Genomic DNA, 18,001 nt, shown 5'->3' on the forward strand with positions numbered 1-18,001 from the left:
CGCCTGACCTGTGGTGGCTTCACTTTTAAGAGACGATGCTCTGTCCAGCTATACACAGTCTATGGCTTAAACTAATCCACGGCGCAGCTCGAGTGGCAGTCAGTTACAGCAGCTCCTGCTCTTTGTGAGCTTTTTCTCTTACTAGATGTATATATTTTTCCTTTATATTTTTTTCATATTTTTTAAGTATCTTTATATATTTCCTGTAATTGTGTTCGTATACATAGTTTTATTGGTTTTTGTTTATATTTTTTCCTGACCTGTCTCTTTGTCCTTTCCTCTGTACTGCTGTAACATTCTTAATATCTTAATACCACACAAAAATGATATGATTGCATCGTTTTATTGAACATAACATTTTGAAATGTGAACACATATAATGACCAATTTATGCAGAAATCCAAGTAATCCCAAAATACAACAGGGTTTACAAACTCCAGCCAAAAAAGTTCTCCAATTCCTCCCTTCTCTTTAATCTTTCAGATAATCCCATGCTGATGTTCTCAACTGGTTCGGAGACATTCATATTTATTAGGAAATAAAATAGCTATAGTTTAGTGATTGCTTTTAGTTCCTCTTTATGCCTTAAAAAAATAACGTTTTATATTTTTAGCTTTTGTATTTTCTGAGGTTTTTTATTGAGGTTTGAGACAGGCAGCAACGAGGGACAGCTAAAGGCTGATTTGAAAGCTAATGTAGTTCAGACAAATGGATCGATCATCCATTACTCTGCAACGACTAAATACAGCAACTCAGAGAAAGCAGGAGAAGGATCTATATTTTACTGAAATACAGCGGCTTTGTTTTTATCTTTCCATTCGAATATAATAACTGAAGACTGGAGGTCATGAAAGCTTTCATAAATTCATATGGAGATGCTTGAAGTATGTGACTGTCTGTGTGGGTGTGTTGGGGGGGGGGAGTCCAATGAAATTCGTTTTATCTTTTTTTCTGTTGTCGATTTTTATTTTTATTTTTGTGTCACATTTTGTATTTTTTAGGTTATTTAGGTGCCAGATGCCAAAAAACATTTAATTAATTACATGCTCTAGGATTAAATTATCTAAATTAATAACATTTAATATATTTAATCTTCAAGGTATTGTCAACTATAAAATTCAGCAGGAGTTTTAGCTGAGGAGCAAATTAATGAATGAATAACTGGCACAGACCTAAAAGCGCTGTTATGAACATCAGTCAGTAAAAGATGCTGTAAATACTGTAAATGCTGTATATCTCTTACAAAACCAGATCAATTCATTATATCTAAATATTACTAATCTATTATAGAAGACATTCAAACATGCCAGAGGTCATTTCAGGATTCAGGGTGTATTAAAGAGTATCTACACTCCAGTGGTGGATGCTGGTCTTTTTAAGGAGGTGAAGCTTAATTTTGGCCTACATCTTAAAATGTGTCATTTTATTTATACGTAAATTCTACTATACCTGAGATAGTTTCATCAAGAGGCACGATGGCCATCAGTACATTTTATTTGTTACAGCACTTCCAGTCAGCCAGCTCACTTTATCATACCAGAACAGCTAAAAAGACCTGTTACATTTCCCCACCTTTTACACCAAATTAATCTGAGCAGTTGATCTGTCCTGCTGTTTCACTCTTAAGTTTTTCTTCGTAAGGAAGACTATCAAATGGCCTCGTCAAAATCTGGTCCACAACATTAAAACTGTCTGACTTTATGTGCAGCTTGCTACCTAGCTAGCTCACTAGGTGGGACTGGCACGAGGCTAGTGTGAAGTGTGTCCGTCTGTGAGTGCTTTGTGACGGTGAAGGGGCTCAGCAGCACCCGCTGGACCGAAACTGCGATAGGAGTCAGAAAGAGTGATAGAAGTCAGAAAGAGTGATAGAAGTCAGAAAGAGTGATAGAAGTCAGAAAGAGTGATAGAAGTCAGAAAGAGTGAAAGAAGTCAGAAAGAGTGATAGAAGTCAGAAAGAGTGATAGAAGTCAGAAAGAGTGATAGAAGTCAGAAAGAGTGATAGAAGTCAGAAAGAGTGAAAGAAGTCAGAAAGAGTGATAGAAGTCAGAAAGAGTGATAGAAGTCAGAAAGAGTGAAAGAAGTCAGAAAGAGTGAAAGAAGTCAGAAAGAGTGATAGAAGTCAGAAAGAGTGATAGAAGTCAGAAAGAGTGATAGAAGTCAGAAAGAGTGAAAGAAGTCAGAAAGAGTGATAGAAGTCAGAAAGAGTGATAGAAGTCAGAAAGAGTGATTGAAGTCAGAAAGAGAGATAGAAGTCAGAAAGAGTGATAGAAGTCAGAAAGAGTGATAGAAGTCAGAAAGAGTGATAGAAGTCAGAAAGAGTGATAGAAGTCAGAAATAGTGATAGAAGTCAGAAAGAGTGATTGAAGTCAGAAAGAGTGAAAGAAGTCAGAAAGAGTGATTGAAGTCAGAAAGAGTGATAGAAGTCAGAAAGAGTGATAGAAGTCAGAAAGAGTGATAGAAGTCAGTCTCCAAACTCAAGCAGCTACAAATAAACACCAGAAATAGAAGCTGGATTTGTCGCTAGTCGTTTTTAACAAAGAAAATGCAGCTACAAGGATTAGGAAAGTCTCCGGTTCAACTCAGAACAGAATGAAAATTAAAAGCTCCCACCAAAAGATCGCCGATTCGCTCATTTCGCTGTCAATCAAAAAGGGATTCAGCCTCAGACAGATCATCCAATCATCACGCAGAAGCTGAGCGTCCGGGCCGGCCGAGGCCAGCCCGCTGCCCCGTAGACCCCCAGAGCCGCTGAGAGTCCGATGGGCGGGACAAAGCCCAGCATTTATCCAATGACTCCGCTATTGAAGTCTGTGCACTGTTTAAAGCAGCGCTGTGAAGCTGCGGGAATGAGTGAGAGGAAAGCCGCGGCGTTACCAGTGATAAGAAGCTGATTCTGAACTAAGTTCAGCGCGGTGTAGCGCATATTTAATCAGTGACATGTACACACAATAGTATTTATTTAATCACTTTTTTTTTTACATTTTAGGGGAAGCTAAGCTTCCCTTGCAGTCTTAGAGCAATTGCCTCTGCTACACTCTAATGCCCTGCTTAAAATAAGATACAAATACTAACAGAATTTAGATATTTGAGCACATTTTGATCAAAGATTTACTTAGTAATGTCCAAATAAAATAAAATAGACAAATAGTAAAAAAAAAAAAAACAACTAATGATTTTAATTTACTTCATTATTTTAGTCAATACAGTCACTTTTTTATAGTGTACATTTATTTTATCTACCCTGGTGCTTTTATTATGAAGCCCAAAATGGCAGATAAGCCAATCTGCTCACTAATAGATTCTGAGATGAATTACTAGCTGGAATTTGATATCAGAATGATGTTACTGTGTGAGTTACAGTAGATGTGGTAAGTTCTGCTGTTTGATATGATGTGTGTATAAAACATCTGTTTATTACTCTGGTCTTCAGTTATGAAGGGTCAGAACTCCAGCACCAGGCTCCAGTGCTGCTCCCTGCCAGTCATTTTTTATATTTAATATTTCTGTTTGTTTTATGTTTGTATTTGCGCTTTCATTCCTCAATTCTGTGATTCCATCTGTATTTTTCACATTACAGCAATCATAGGGGTCTTATATGTGTGAGCTCACCTGTAGTAGCATATTTCAGTTCCAGCTCTAACCCAGTGTGGTCTTCCTTCCAGCGCCTCCCTTACTGAATACAGGACTGGCTGCATACCTAACACACACACACACACACACACACACACACACAACACACCAATTCAATTGCATCTCACATTAAAAGTATTTTATGTTATATGCTGTATGGAGAAGGTAATTGGAAGTCTGTGGTAACACTTTACATGAAGTGCTGACTAACTAACATGAATTAATGCATTACTTACCATGAATAAGACATGAGGTAATACAGTAACAATGCTTAGGTAATGATTAACAACGATAATTAAACACAGAACTACAGCATTAACTAATGTTACTTTCACATTACATTTCACATTAACTAACGTTAGAAATATAGCATTTTTTAAGATGAACAATAAATCATACACTTCACTTAACACACTTTACTAATTTGGGTAAACAAGTAACAACTAATCTTCTTGTCATTTGCTTATATGCTACAGCTTATATGCTGTTTAATACAGTAATTGTTAAATATTTATTAATTAAATATTAGTTAAAAATATATTTGACTGTGATAACACTTATGCAGTGGTTATGCAGTTACTTGTTTTATTTACTGATGTCAGTTAACTAATATAATATTATATATTTTACATTTTTACTTCTATTGGAAATACATCTCTACAAGTATTAGTATATATATATATAAATATATATATGAAATGAAGCATGAGCAACATCAATTTTATCTATTTACTTAATAAATAAATAACAATTACTGTATGCATAACTACAGTACACACGAAAAAAATGACAAGCAGATTAACTAATGTAGTTGTTACTAGGGGTGGGCGATATGGCGATATTTCAGGGTATTTTTGCGATAACGATATACTTAGCGATATAGGAAAACAAAAATAATTAATTAATTTCAGGAATATAGTATAATAGTATAACAGTATAATCATAATGTGGCAAAATAAATAATACAGCATAAAATAATATAATGCATCAAAAAATATTGCAGAATATTTAGTGCATGCATATAAACTGCAAACTAAAATAATTATACAATAAATACACCTAAAGCTTCACAGTAAATAATAGACTACTTTTAAGACAGAACAGCCCTATTATCACGATATGGATTTTTTTATATCATGATATTTCTGTGTCACAATATATTGTATATGATATAATATTGCCCACCCCTAGTTGTTACTTGTTTACCTAACATTAGTATATTAGTATATTATAATAAAGTATATGATGTATTGTTCATCTTAACAAATGTTTCACTTGTAATGTGAAAGTAATGTATTACCTCATGTCTTATAAATGGTAACGAATGCATTAATTCATGTTAGTGAGTCAACACTTAATGTAAAGTGTTACTGAGTTTGTTCTTCTTTTGTTGGAGTAACTGTCTCTTCTGTCCAGGGACAGGGTCCTCTAGATTTTGAGGGTTTGATTGAATTCAGCAAAAAAGAATGTTAGTGAGGACAGGACATTGGTGGATCACCACCCCACCTTATTTTTAACTCAAATGTATTATATGGGGCACTATCATCCTATAGAACAAGGTTCCATTGCTCCACAGCTCAATACCCCTCATTTTGCCAATAAATTATATCTCTTTTATATGCGTTATCAATCTGTATCTGTATCTACTAGTGTAAACACACCTGTTCTGACAGTGTAACGTGAACAGTGCGCTTCTGTTTACCGTAGTTGAACTGGCTGTTGCTTTTCTCACAGTTGATGACGTTGAAGCGATATGGGACATTGGCCACCATGCCGCTGACCTCGAAATAAAACCACTGATGGTGTGAGGAGGAGTTCACATCAGCGTTCAGGATCAGATCATATTCATATCTGAAAAAAAGAGAGAATAAGGGATGAGGAGGGGAAGATATAGAGAAACACATGCAAAAAAAACACATGATTTTAGCCTTAACACTGCTAAAAAATATATATATAAAATCTGACAAATGACATTGCATATCTACATAATTAAATGACTGTGGTTAAAAAAACAAACAAACATGTAAAATAAGTAATTTACCTCAGGTTAGGTGTGAAATACTTTTATTGTAAATAAATCTCCTTAGTTAGATTTCTTCACATTGGTGGTGAAAGGAAACACAGCCTGAGGTCTGAGAAAATGTCTCACCATAGTTTTGACGAAAAAAAAAATAGTAAAAAAGTGTATTGTTCAATTTAAGTAAAAACGACCCCATGGTTCCTATAGTTACGCACTTAAAAAGTTATGTTCTCAATTTATTTAGTTTATATTTTAAATGTTTATTCTTGCACACAAACAGAACCGGTGTTCTGTCGAGTTATGCTACCCATCGGTATGTGCTTCTTTACGGCACTGCACATGCGCCCACCAACATTTTTTTTGTATTTTTCCATGTTTTTAATGATAATTCCCTAAGTTTTTATTGGGAACATTAAACAATCTGCTAAATTGTTAAAAAAAACATATATATCAGTAAATATCAGTTAAATTATAGCATTGGCAAGTAAAATAAATTATAATGAACTGTAAAACTATAAAAATATGGTTTATAGTCACATATATGACAATAACTTTTAACAGTAAAGAAAAAAAAATGGATCATAGAAACCTATTCTACTTGTTCTTGAAAATGTTTTATGGGGTGGTCTGAACAAATACTGTCTGAAAGGTCCAAATTATTATGTGAAATAATAGTTCATTTAAAACAATTTAATTTATGATTTGTCTTTACTTTTTTAAATCAAATAATTAAAAGTAACTACGTAACTTTTACTCAAAGTACATTTTTAATTGAGTACTTTTTTACTTTTACTCGAGTAGAATTTTAGCAAAGTAAAGGTACTTTTACTCAATTAAATTTTTTCAGTACTTTTTCCACCTCTGGTTGTGTGGCAAAAAATCACTTATTGACACACAAACAAAAATAACATCCCCAGATTGCGGGGTAAATAATTACAGGTGTGTTCTGATAAGACACTGAGGGCTTTCAAACATCATTCAAACATTCCAAAATTATTCGAGCTCAGAACGTTTTAACGTTCTAATTACTAAAAAAAATGTCTGGTTATAATTTGAGCTCGGGCTCTAAAGGACAGTGTATGGGGCGGGTCAGCTCGGGCAGAAAGCTGCCATTTTCTTGCTTTTTTAGCATGATAATGCTCACCCACATACAGCAAGTTGTTCCCAGCATGGTTTCTGTCAAATTACACCACTTCCTCATCTCCCTTGTCACTTCCTTTGACCTGCCTTGTGGAAAGATTAGTCTCTAATTGAGTATTCATATGGACACCAGCTTCAGCAGCTTTTCCTCAGATTTTCCACTATTTTACCTTCATCAACATTTCATAATAAACTCACTTGTAGGTTTACTGGTGGGTTTGAATAGTAAATAAAAATGGCTATATTTGTGTTGTAGTCATGGCGACTGACGCCTGATTCTATTCACCACCACTGGAAAGAAATCTGAGTTGGTGAGTTTCTCTATTATGAAGCATTTCACATCAAATATTGGTGACGGTGAAAAAAGCGGACTGAATTTAAATTGAGTTAAAGGTGTGGGGGTGTGATGAAAAAGAGAGAGAGAGAGAGAGGGAGAAGAGAAGAAATAAAAGGTGAGAGAGGGAAGAACAAAACAGAAAGGTTGAGAGACACATTACATACAGAGAGATATCTTTAATTTCATTCCTTATCTGCCTCCTCTGGAGAATATAGCTGGAACTGTTTTATTTAAAGGCGTCTGTGCTGGAGAGCAGGCAGCTCTGATTTGATCAGGAATACATCAACAGCGCAGAACACACTCAGACAGAACACACTCGAGTGGGAGACGGACGTGTGTGTGTGTGTGTGTGTGCAGGCGGGTGTGTGGGAGGGAGAGAGAAAGAGAGAGACACAGAGAAACAGAGAGAGATTGTGGATGTACTGCAAATGAGGCCCAAGGGCACATACTGAGCTCTCAGTTTTAAGTGTTTCTGTGTAATTGTTTGTGTGTTTCTGTGCCTGTCTGTGTGTGAGTGAACATATATATTTATCTATATCTCTTTGTGTGTGTGTGTGTGAGAGAGAGAGAGAGAGAGAGAGAGAGAGAGAAAGAGAAACTATAGCTCACCTGCGGATGTGAATGGCTTTACGCAGGTTTCCGCTCTCAAACTTGGAGAAAAATCGCAATGAATCTGTCGGGACATCTGAGGAGCACTGCACACTGAGAGATAGAGAGACAGATATTCATCATCGGTACTGGTATCAGAAATGTTAAAACAATACCCAGATCTACTCATACACACTTACAGGGGTTGGACAATGAAACTGAAACACCTGGTTTTAGACCACAATAATTTATTGTTCTGAAGGACAGTTCTGGTGGAAACAGGAGACCTGAGGTGCACACTAAATTCTGCCGTGATTTGGGCAGCCGTGGTTTTATGTTTTTTGGATACAATCCGAGTTAGCACCCAAACATCCCTTTCAGACAGCTTCCCCATACAGCGTCCACAGTTAATCCTGTTGGATGTGGTTGGTTCTTCTTGGTGGTATGCTGACATTCCCCTGGATACCGTGGCTCTTGATACTTAATCACAAAGACTTGCTGTCTTGGTCACAGATGCGTCAGCAAGACGTGCACCAACAATTTGTCCTCTTTTGAACTCTGGTATGTCACCCATAATGTTGTGTGCATCGCAATATTTTGAGCAGAACTGTGCTCTTACCCTGCTAATTGAACCTTCACACTCTGCTCTTACTGGTGCAATAATGTGCAATTAATGAAGATTGGCCACCAGGCTGCTCCAATTTAGCCATGAAACCTCCCACACTAAAATGACAGGTGTTTCAGTTTCATTGTCCAACCCCTGTATTTCCTCTATCATCATCAACAAAGCAATGGGTGGTGCATTTGAGGAAGACTTTCTCTGAAGCAAAAGATTGAAGAGTGTCCATCATGTTCTGCAATTCCATGACATTTCACTCCCATTCATTTCAGCACTTTCACTCCAGATATGGAACATAGATTTCTGACCTAGCCATGATTTTCTATAAACCCAAGTTGAGATTATGTCTGTAACAATAAAAGTCTGAAGCCTGGCTGCTGGTAAAAGTTGCTCGTCATCATTACCTGGTGTCTTCCATATCAAACACCACTCTATTGATGATGTCTTCAGGGCAGAGGAGGCGCTGCACATCTTCAAACACTTTCTTTCTGGAAAACAAAACAAGAATGTTTCACAAAGCGTGTCATGCTCAGCTGAAGATCAGCGTATGACAGCTTACAATTATCAAACACTCAGAGCATGCCAGAGACAAAGAAGGGGGCTAATTAATTGAATTTCCGAGACTTAAATTAATGGACAGTCTGACGCATTATCACAGATGCTGGTATGTCATGCTTTTCTGCGAGATACAGTTCCGTTTTTAATTATCATGTCATAAGCTTTCATTAATATTTTGACGATTGGACGGTTTGTCTTTTCTAATTGGGTCATGTTTTCTTTGGGTTACAAAAAAAAACATGTTTATTTATTGGCTTATTTACTTGATCTCTAATGAAGTTGGTCTAATCAAGCTCAACATTCATAGATGTTTATTCACTGATTCTGAACAACAAACACATGAATGGGAGTATACTGTAGTTTGGTAGGTCACACATCACTGTGTTTCATCCTTTTCCTAATTAAATTACAGCATACAATTAGTTATTTTAAGCCTCATACTTCTTTTACCTGACAAGTTTCACTTTAAGCATAGATGCAGATTTAAAACAATTATATATATATATATATATATATACATATGTACATATATATAAATATATACATACATTTTTATTACAATTTTCCAATCAAACTGATTATTAAGTAAGAGTTGTTAAATGTTTTAGCAACAGGAAAAAAAGGAAGGCACATACAGCACTCTTAATTAAATTATATATTTTTATATATATTTTTTTATTATTATTTTAAAGTGTTCTGCACTGTAGATTAATACTAAGGTCATCCAAGCTGTGAAGAAAACATATGGGATTATTTAGCAAACAAAAAGTATTAAACAAACCAGAATATGCTGTATTTTTTAGATTCTGGTCTAGAAGACTTCAGTATTCATTTACCATGTAGGAAAAAAGGTGTGCCCAAACATTTAATTGGTACTGTATATATATATATATATATATATATATATATATATATATATATATATATATATATATTTTTTTTTTTTTTGCATGGAGTGTCCACCTTTACCTGGATGCTCATAAAAAAAAGAAAGAAAACACACTGAATGAGAAAACCTGTGTCCAATCTTTTGATTGGTACTTTACTTAACAAAAAACCTGAAACCTTAATAACTAGAACATCTAAACTAATATTTTTGAGTACTTAGAGTGTCCACCTTTACCTGGATGCCCATAAAAATTCCAGAAAAAAGAAAGACAACTCATTATTTAAGAAAACCTGTGTCCAAACTTTTGACTGGTACTGTATTTAACAAAAAAATATACAAAAACCTCAATAACTAAAACGTCTAAAATAATATTTTACTTAGAGTACTTAGAGTGTCCACCTTTACCTGGATGCTCATAAGAAATCATAAAAAAGAAAGAAAACACATTAAATGAGAAAACCTGTGACCAAACTTTTGACTGGTACAGTATTTAACAAAACAAAATACAAAAACCTCAATAACAAAAAAAAAAATCTAATATAATATTTTTGAATGCTTAGAGTGTCCACCTTTACCTGCATGCTCATAAAAAAAAAAAACAGAAAAAGAAAGAAAACACATTGAATAAGAAAATACTTTGTCCAAACTTTTAACTAGTACTGTACTTAACAAAAAAACCTTAAACTTCAATAAATAAAACATCTAAAATAATATTTTTGAATGCTTAGAGTGTCCCCCTTTACCCGGATGCTAATTAAAAAAAAAAAAAAACAGAAAAAGAAAGAAAACACATTGAATGAGAAAACCTGTGTCCAAACTTTTGACTGGTACTCTACATTTTTTACCTATAGATCTCTCAAAAGTTAGTAAAAGACTATTAAATCAAACTAACCATCAGTATTTACTCTTGCCCTCATGCATTCAGTGGTCAAAAACAATATTTCCAGTTGCTCCGTATAGATCGTGAGTAAACTTTCTGCCAGCGCGTCCTGCTGACACTGTTTGTGTACACTTAAAAAGTAGGTCTTTTAAAAACCTTCAAATAAATAAATAATTAAAGCCGACTGTAATGTTTCACACTTATCTCGGGTCTCCACAGTGGTGAGAGCGTGCCTGGTGGAATTAGAAATGTCACTTCCATCAGAATGTCACTGGCTGCCTGACACTTTCTTTCTACGACTCCAAAAATGACTTTTTCAAACGTAAAACGATGCTAATAGAACCCACACGCTCTTATCTCACCCTTGAGCAAATACAATAAACTGTGAAATGACTGAAATAAATGTCAGTGTTCCACAATCTCCCCTTTGCACATGGGAGTGGAGGGGGAGTAAAAAAAAAAGAAACGTTTTAAAAGCGACTTGAGCGAAAACTAGCTTCTGACCAAAGGGGTCTAAAGTAATTAGATACGTGTGATGGAGTACCTTATCAAAGAAAGGATTGACTTTGCGTAAAGCTGATTCTGATGAGAGCTCAGGGGGAAAAACCAGCCCCAAAGATCATCTCAGGCAGTGAATGAAAAGCACCCTCAAAAGGCCTTTACAGCATTGATGATGCTGCTGCTGACAAAACTGCATTCTGTCATCTTCATAAACAGCTTATATCTCTTATGCTAATATGCTCATTCTTGTGATCCGAGCAGCTCCAGTTTATTCATCTTCAAACAACAACAGCGCACTAAAGTTCTCTGAGCCTGATACCAGCTCTGTAACTGAATGAAGCTTATGGTTATTATCAACATATGAAAGAACTCCATCTGATGTCCCAACCTGCACTGAAATGTTCAGCAGATCAACAGAAATAAAACTGCAGCACTTTAAAATAATACCATATAATTGTCTATTAATTACTATTAATTAACTTATTATATCATATTATAATCATTAATACACAGTTCAAGCACAAATAAAAAGAGCAAATAGTGTCAAAAATGACCCTCATTAATCTATATTACAGTATTAAACTTAAGTGTTGCAGGATAAATTTTCTTTCTTTCTTTTCTCTAATAACTTCACAATAAAAGCCCCAGGGCAGATAATATAAATAAAAAAAGTGTATACTAAAATCAATAACTGTAAGAACCCTTTTGTTTACAATATGGTTAAATATCTAAATTCTGTTTAATTTTTGCATCCCACTTTTAAGCATTTTAGGCAGTGCTGGTATATATTAGTAAAAATGTTTTTACAGAAAAACATATTTTAGAAATTCATGTAAAATTTATTAGAAAATAGTTACTTTTAAAGACATATTACAGTATTCTAGAATCTCCTGAAAATAACCTCTGGTGTGTGTGTGAGTGTCTTATGTAATAGTTTTGTAATATTTAGGTAAATAAAGGTGTAGCTCTAAAAAAGTGCTGTAAGAGATATACAGTATTTACAGCATCTGTTGCATACTGACATTCATTACAGGGAGTCTATGCTAATTATTCATTCTTTCTTTTGCTCCTTGTATAAAATTAAATTGAATTAGACAGTTTAAAATACTTTGATGATGAATGTGATTAAATATGATTCATTTTTGCTATTAAGCTGCCGGCGCTCAGAGGGAGCTAAATTGGCCCTGCTCCCTCCAGGTAGGTAGATGACGCTCTCTCCCCACATCACTCCTAGGATGATGTCCACAGCACAGGGCGTCTGTGACCTGATGTATCAGAACCGAGTCGCTGCGCTTTCTTGTCTCTTAATGTGTTTGAGAGCATCAGTTGTAAAGTTGTGAAGGTAGAGTTACAGGTATACAGTGAATAGCTCTATTTGAGTAATGTTCTAATACATATTATGGCAAGAAGTACTCAACTAAATAAAGAAAAATACTTTAAGATCAGTTAATCTGAAACATTTCCAAAACTTTGAAATTATGCCCAAGTGCAGTTACAAAGACCATCGAAAACATTACAATGAAACTGGCTCTCATCAGGACCACCTCAGGAAAGAAGGAGCAAGAGTTCCCTCTGTTGTACAGGACAAGCTCATCAGAGTGACCAGCCTCAGAAACCACAAGATAACAGCACCCCAGATTAGAGCATCTAAATTCTTCACAGAGTATTTTGGTTTGTTTAACCCTTGTGTGGTGTTCGGGTCTGTGGGACCTGTTTTTATTTTTCATCAAAAAAAAAAAAAAATTTGTAACTCAAACTCATTGGCATTGGCTCATTTTTTGTAAAAAACATATATCAAAACACATTTTCGATAAACACACACTGTACACCCCCCCCCCCCCAACACACACACAAACATTTATATTACATACATGATGTTTGGCCAAGAGCTAATAAACATTGCTTCATTTGTAAATTTGAAACTAAACAAATTTTCAATTCATATCTTCAGTTTAATTCATTTTCTTTTACATTTTATTAAAAAACTAATAAAAAAAGAGTAGCACTTTTTGAAAGAAATGTAACATAAGAAAGGTAAAGGGCAAATATTAACCATGTAAGCTGTTTATATTGCTTGCAATTTAGGTGAAGCAAGCATGTGTACAGCATTTTAATGTAAAATTGCTTAATTTTGCTGAATTAAATACAAGTAACAAAGTAAACGAGTAACAAAAATATGAACACCACACAAGGGTTAATACTTATAAGTTACTACATGATTCCTTGATGTGTTTTTATATAGCCTGGATGATTCAGTATTAATTTACAATGTAGGAAAAATGTAATGCAACATGCCAGACTGGTCAGCATGAAGTTGAAGAGGTTCTTTATTGGTGTTAAGTGATAATCTATCAGGTTTCTGCAGATTTTGCAGTAGGGGAGGTTGAGAGTGGTAATAACATGTCAATTGGCTTCCCACAAGTTTTCAATCTGGGATAGGTCTGGTGATGTGGCTTTCTATGCGATGGTATCTGTATCTTCAAGACAAGCTCTTGAGATGCAGTAGCATGCGGGCGAGCATTCTCCTTTAGGAATAGCGCATCAGAGTGTGTGTTTAGAAAAGGTAGGGCTACTGGTTGCAGGACTTTATTAACATAATGTTAGGCTGGCAAAGTTCCTGTAAAAAAGAACAAAGGTTATCATCGTGGCATTGTATAAAAAATGAAGATGACCCCTACACCATGACATCAGGCCATCTGGACGTGTGACACTTGACAACATATCATTGTCTCAACACAGAAATTAGTTGCTTGTTGCGACCAAGACAAAAGTAGGACTTCAGTAGGACTGAAGAAAACCATCTGATATTCTGAGCCACTCCATGACAGACTGTCAGTAGATGATGAGTGTAAAATAAGTAAAGTATAATAATATTACATTTCAGTTTTATATTAAAAAAAGTATAAGCAAACCTATGAGCCATTTCAATCAATACAATAACTTGGATGCCAACTCAGGTACACCATCTCAAAAGCATGGACCCCCTTCATCCCCACAGCGTAAGCATGGTTCATTACATAAAACTTCAATAAATCGAAGATAAATCTGAGCCTTCAAGCCAATAAAAGCTGCTAAAAAAACTTGTTAAAACAAACAATTAACACCAACAATCCAGCAGAGTCAAGTCTGAAGCAGTCAGATCTGAGGATGAGTGTTACACTCTTCTGAAAATTCTTATGTAACGACAAACAACTTCAAATTAACAGGTACAGAGCAAATCAGCTTACGCTAGGTTAAGACGCCACAGGGGGTGTGTAGGGACCAGGATAAGAGCTTTGTTTCGTTTCCTAAGCAGCTCTGCAGACACAAAAGCTCTAATGTGCTGGAAGAGTCACTCCACAGTCTGTAATTAAAGTTTCCACGAAATGTAAACCAGTGGAGAAGATACTGCACTGGTCTGCTGATTGCAAATCCTTTTAGAACCGTACCTACTGCTGCTTCTTTTAAGAGCTTGGGGGCTGATATGACCAGATCCTGACCCCTATATGCAGTTTTTTTTTTGTTCTGTTGAAAGCTTTGTGTTTCACGCTTTTTAGTGAATTTTGGTTGCCAAATACTCAGACTTTCCTATTTTTTGTGTTAGTTTTACACCATATCTAACTGAACAAACTTTTGTCTTATAAGTCTACAGAATATTTTTCCAAAGTCCTGGAGATCGTCAACATGTTTTTTTTTTTGTAACTGTAAGACAGGTTTAGTGTTCTTTTAGGTCAGCAGTGGTTTTCACCTTGGAAACCATTTTCACCTGGTCTCTTTCTTATTATTGAATCATTAACAATGACCTTAACCAAGGTGGGTGAGACCTGCAGTTCTTTAGCTCTTGTTCTGGGCTCTTTTGTGACCTCTTGGATGGGTTGTCCATGCCCAGTGTTGGGAAGGTTACTTTTAAAATGTAATCCCTTACAGATTACTGATTACATCACTCAAAATGTAATTTGTAACGTAATCAGTTACATTACTTCAAGTGAGTAACGTAATCTGATTACTTTGGATTACTTTAAATATTGTCATTTTTTTAAGCCTGAATGAATGTAGCAACCACATATTGCATATTATTCTTTTATTTTTCTTTCCAGTTAACAAATAGATAAACAAATAAAACAGCCTTTTCAATCACTCTATAAAAAAACTTATGAAACCATTTCATCAAACAATTTTATGAAACACTTCTATAAATTGATAATAAAACAATTAAAAACCAAACAATGTAACAACAACTGTAAGTTATCTATTTGCAGGTTTGCCACCAGTGTTAATTTTGACAACAAATTTTGATTTAGTCTTAGTTATAGTCTTGTGACGAAAATAGCATTTAGTTTTAGTCACAATTTAGTCATCTGAAATGTTTTTAGTTTTAGTCGACTTAATGTCATAAGAATATAGTCGACTAAAATTACAGTAAATTTAGTCGACTAAACTGTAAAAGGGTGTAAATGTAAATGCTTTTTTCATCAGTTCCCTTGAATTATTAACTATACACTTATACGAAATGAAACGTTTAATAACCACTTGAGTAATATTGTTAATGTTTGAAAGTGAAATATATTTTTTTATATGATTTAATGTATATTATTATTATTATAGGTGTGTGACTATATATATTTTACATTTAAAGCATTTTGCTCTAGAAATCAGGTCATTAAAAATCTGAATAGTTAAATTATAGTTTGAATAGCGTTGTAGATGCAAAAACAGCTTTTAAATGATCTAGTTTTATCTCCAGCACTAACCCAGCACACCTACTGGAGCTACAGTCTATAAATAAGATCAGAAACACACCTTCACACACTGTCCTGTAGAGATGCTCTCAGGATGTACTGAGAGACTTCATGAGTTAAAGTAAGAAACTTATGAGAAAGTGCTGTAAGGAATTTACACAGACTTTTGGGTTCATAGATTCACTTATTTTATTGTTTTATTTTGGTTATATTATTGAGTTTCTTTCTGACCTATTCCTGCTTTAACACTAGCTATATCTTTCCCACTTTGAGACTAAACAGATGATCTGATCTTAATGAGTTAGGGTTCTGTAACAGTTCTGTGTTTTAGTGCACTGCCGAGTTAAACACATCAGCTCATGAAATAACATCAGTATTAAAACGCGGATCTCTGCATGGAGATCTGTGTGACTCTGGTCTGCAGAAGCTGAATTGTGGTGTTTTTACCGGAGATTGAGTCGCTCCACGCGGTTTACACGTTATCTTGTTTTTTGCGACGTCAAAGGAGAAATATATCGCCTCTCCTCTCTCTCTCTCCCTGCTGAACGAGTTAACTTCCAGTCGAGCTCCGTAAGTATCGACAGGTTAATTCCCGGGTTTGTAACTGAGCGCGCGGCGCCACCTTCGCTAAAGTAGCAGTGATTGGATCTCTTCTTAACTGGTCCCTTCCTTTCACAGAACTAAATCAGTTCTGATTGGATTTCGTTCCTGCCAAATATTTTCGTCTCGTTTTTATTCGTTGACCAAAATGTCAGTTAATTTCATCTCGTTGTGTGAGCGCTGTCTGCCCCTCCTCCCTGTGTGTGTGTGTGCAGCGAGACGGGAGGAGGGGCAGACAGTTCCCTGTCATATCAGAGCGATTTCACCGCAAAATGTTATTTGCGTTTTGTCAGTGTTGGAAGAGCAAAAATAGGAAAGTACCGCAGTGTAACCCTTTTATTTTAGCAGAGTAACTGTAATCTGATTACCATTTACTGAAGCAGTAACTGTAACGGATTACAGTTACCTATAATTTGTAATCTGATTATGTAACGCCGTTACATGTAATCCGTTACTTCCCAACACTGTCCATGCCCTTTTGGAGTCATTTTGGTAGGCCAGTCATTCCTAAGAAGGTTCAACCACTCTCCAGTAGTGAATAAAAGCCTTGGAAATGACCTCTTCCAGACTTATAGACAATGACAATGTTTTCTCATGTATTCTAGACTTGCTTAAGATGAGGGGCATAATGTGTAGCTTTTTAAGATCTTTTATCCTTTGTCATGTTGTCAGACAGGTAGATATTTTTAAGTTTAGCAGTAATCAGGCCTGGTTGTGGCTAGTAGTGACATTGAACTCAGTTTACAAAAAAAAGTGGTTAATCACAATTAGTTAATGTCATGAAGGGGTGCAGAGAGGACGTGGAGGAGGACGTAAACGCAGGTAAGAAATAAATAATTTATTAAATAAATAACAAACCAACCAGCAACCAGAGAACATAAACTAAACCAACTGAAGATAATGATAATAAATAAACAGGGAATATATACAAGGGCATAAGCTAGAAATAAACAAGGAAATAGACTATATATATATATATATATATATATATATATATATATATATATATATATATATATACACAAGGCAAAAACAGAGAAAAACACAAAGCAAGGAACAAGGGAACGAGGAGAATAAACTAGAGTAACGAGAAGCGACAAAACAACAGAGGAAGGTGCAAAGACCAACGGAGACAAAGTGCCACAGGAAGACTATATATAGAAACAAAAGGAAACAATGAACACCTGGGGAAGGGCGGAGCTACAAAAGAGACATGTGGTGGAAAACTACTGAGACAGGAGACACAGAGGAGCAGGGGTCACGTGGGAACAACACACAGAGACATGAGACAAGACCAGGACGTGACAGTTAATCGGGGGAAATTACTTGTACAGCTCTGGAAAAAATTTAGAGACCAGTTTCTCTGTTTTCCTATTTATAGGTTTATGTTTGAGTAAAATTAACATTGAGGTTTTTTTTCTATAAACTACAAACAACATTTCTTTCAAATTCCAAATAAAATATTGTCATTTAGAGCATTTATTTGCAGAAAATGAGAAATGGCTGAAATAATAAAAAAGA

The 18,001-nt window shown here is 35.2% G+C and overlaps 1 protein-coding gene across 2 annotated transcripts in view; it reads right to left on the reverse strand.

Moving 5' to 3' along the window:
- Positions 1–18,001, reverse strand: part of LOC111195774 (cytosolic carboxypeptidase 4) — a 367,388-nt gene that overhangs the window by 185,963 nt on the left and 163,424 nt on the right. For both annotated transcript variants that reach the window (XM_049483983.1, XM_049483982.1), the window contains 4 exons: positions 8,739–8,822; positions 7,737–7,829; positions 5,333–5,481; positions 3,610–3,697 (listed from right to left, as the gene is read on the reverse strand). In XM_049483983.1, coding sequence (XP_049339940.1) covers positions 3,610–3,697; positions 5,333–5,481; positions 7,737–7,829; positions 8,739–8,822 — 414 coding nt within the window. The remainder of the gene's footprint in view (positions 1–3,609; positions 3,698–5,332; positions 5,482–7,736; positions 7,830–8,738; positions 8,823–18,001) is intronic.

The sequence above is a fragment of the Astyanax mexicanus genome, chromosome 10, assembly GCF_023375975.1.
Source record: "Astyanax mexicanus isolate ESR-SI-001 chromosome 10, AstMex3_surface, whole genome shotgun sequence".
NCBI lineage: Eukaryota > Metazoa > Chordata > Actinopteri > Characiformes > Acestrorhamphidae > Astyanax > Astyanax mexicanus.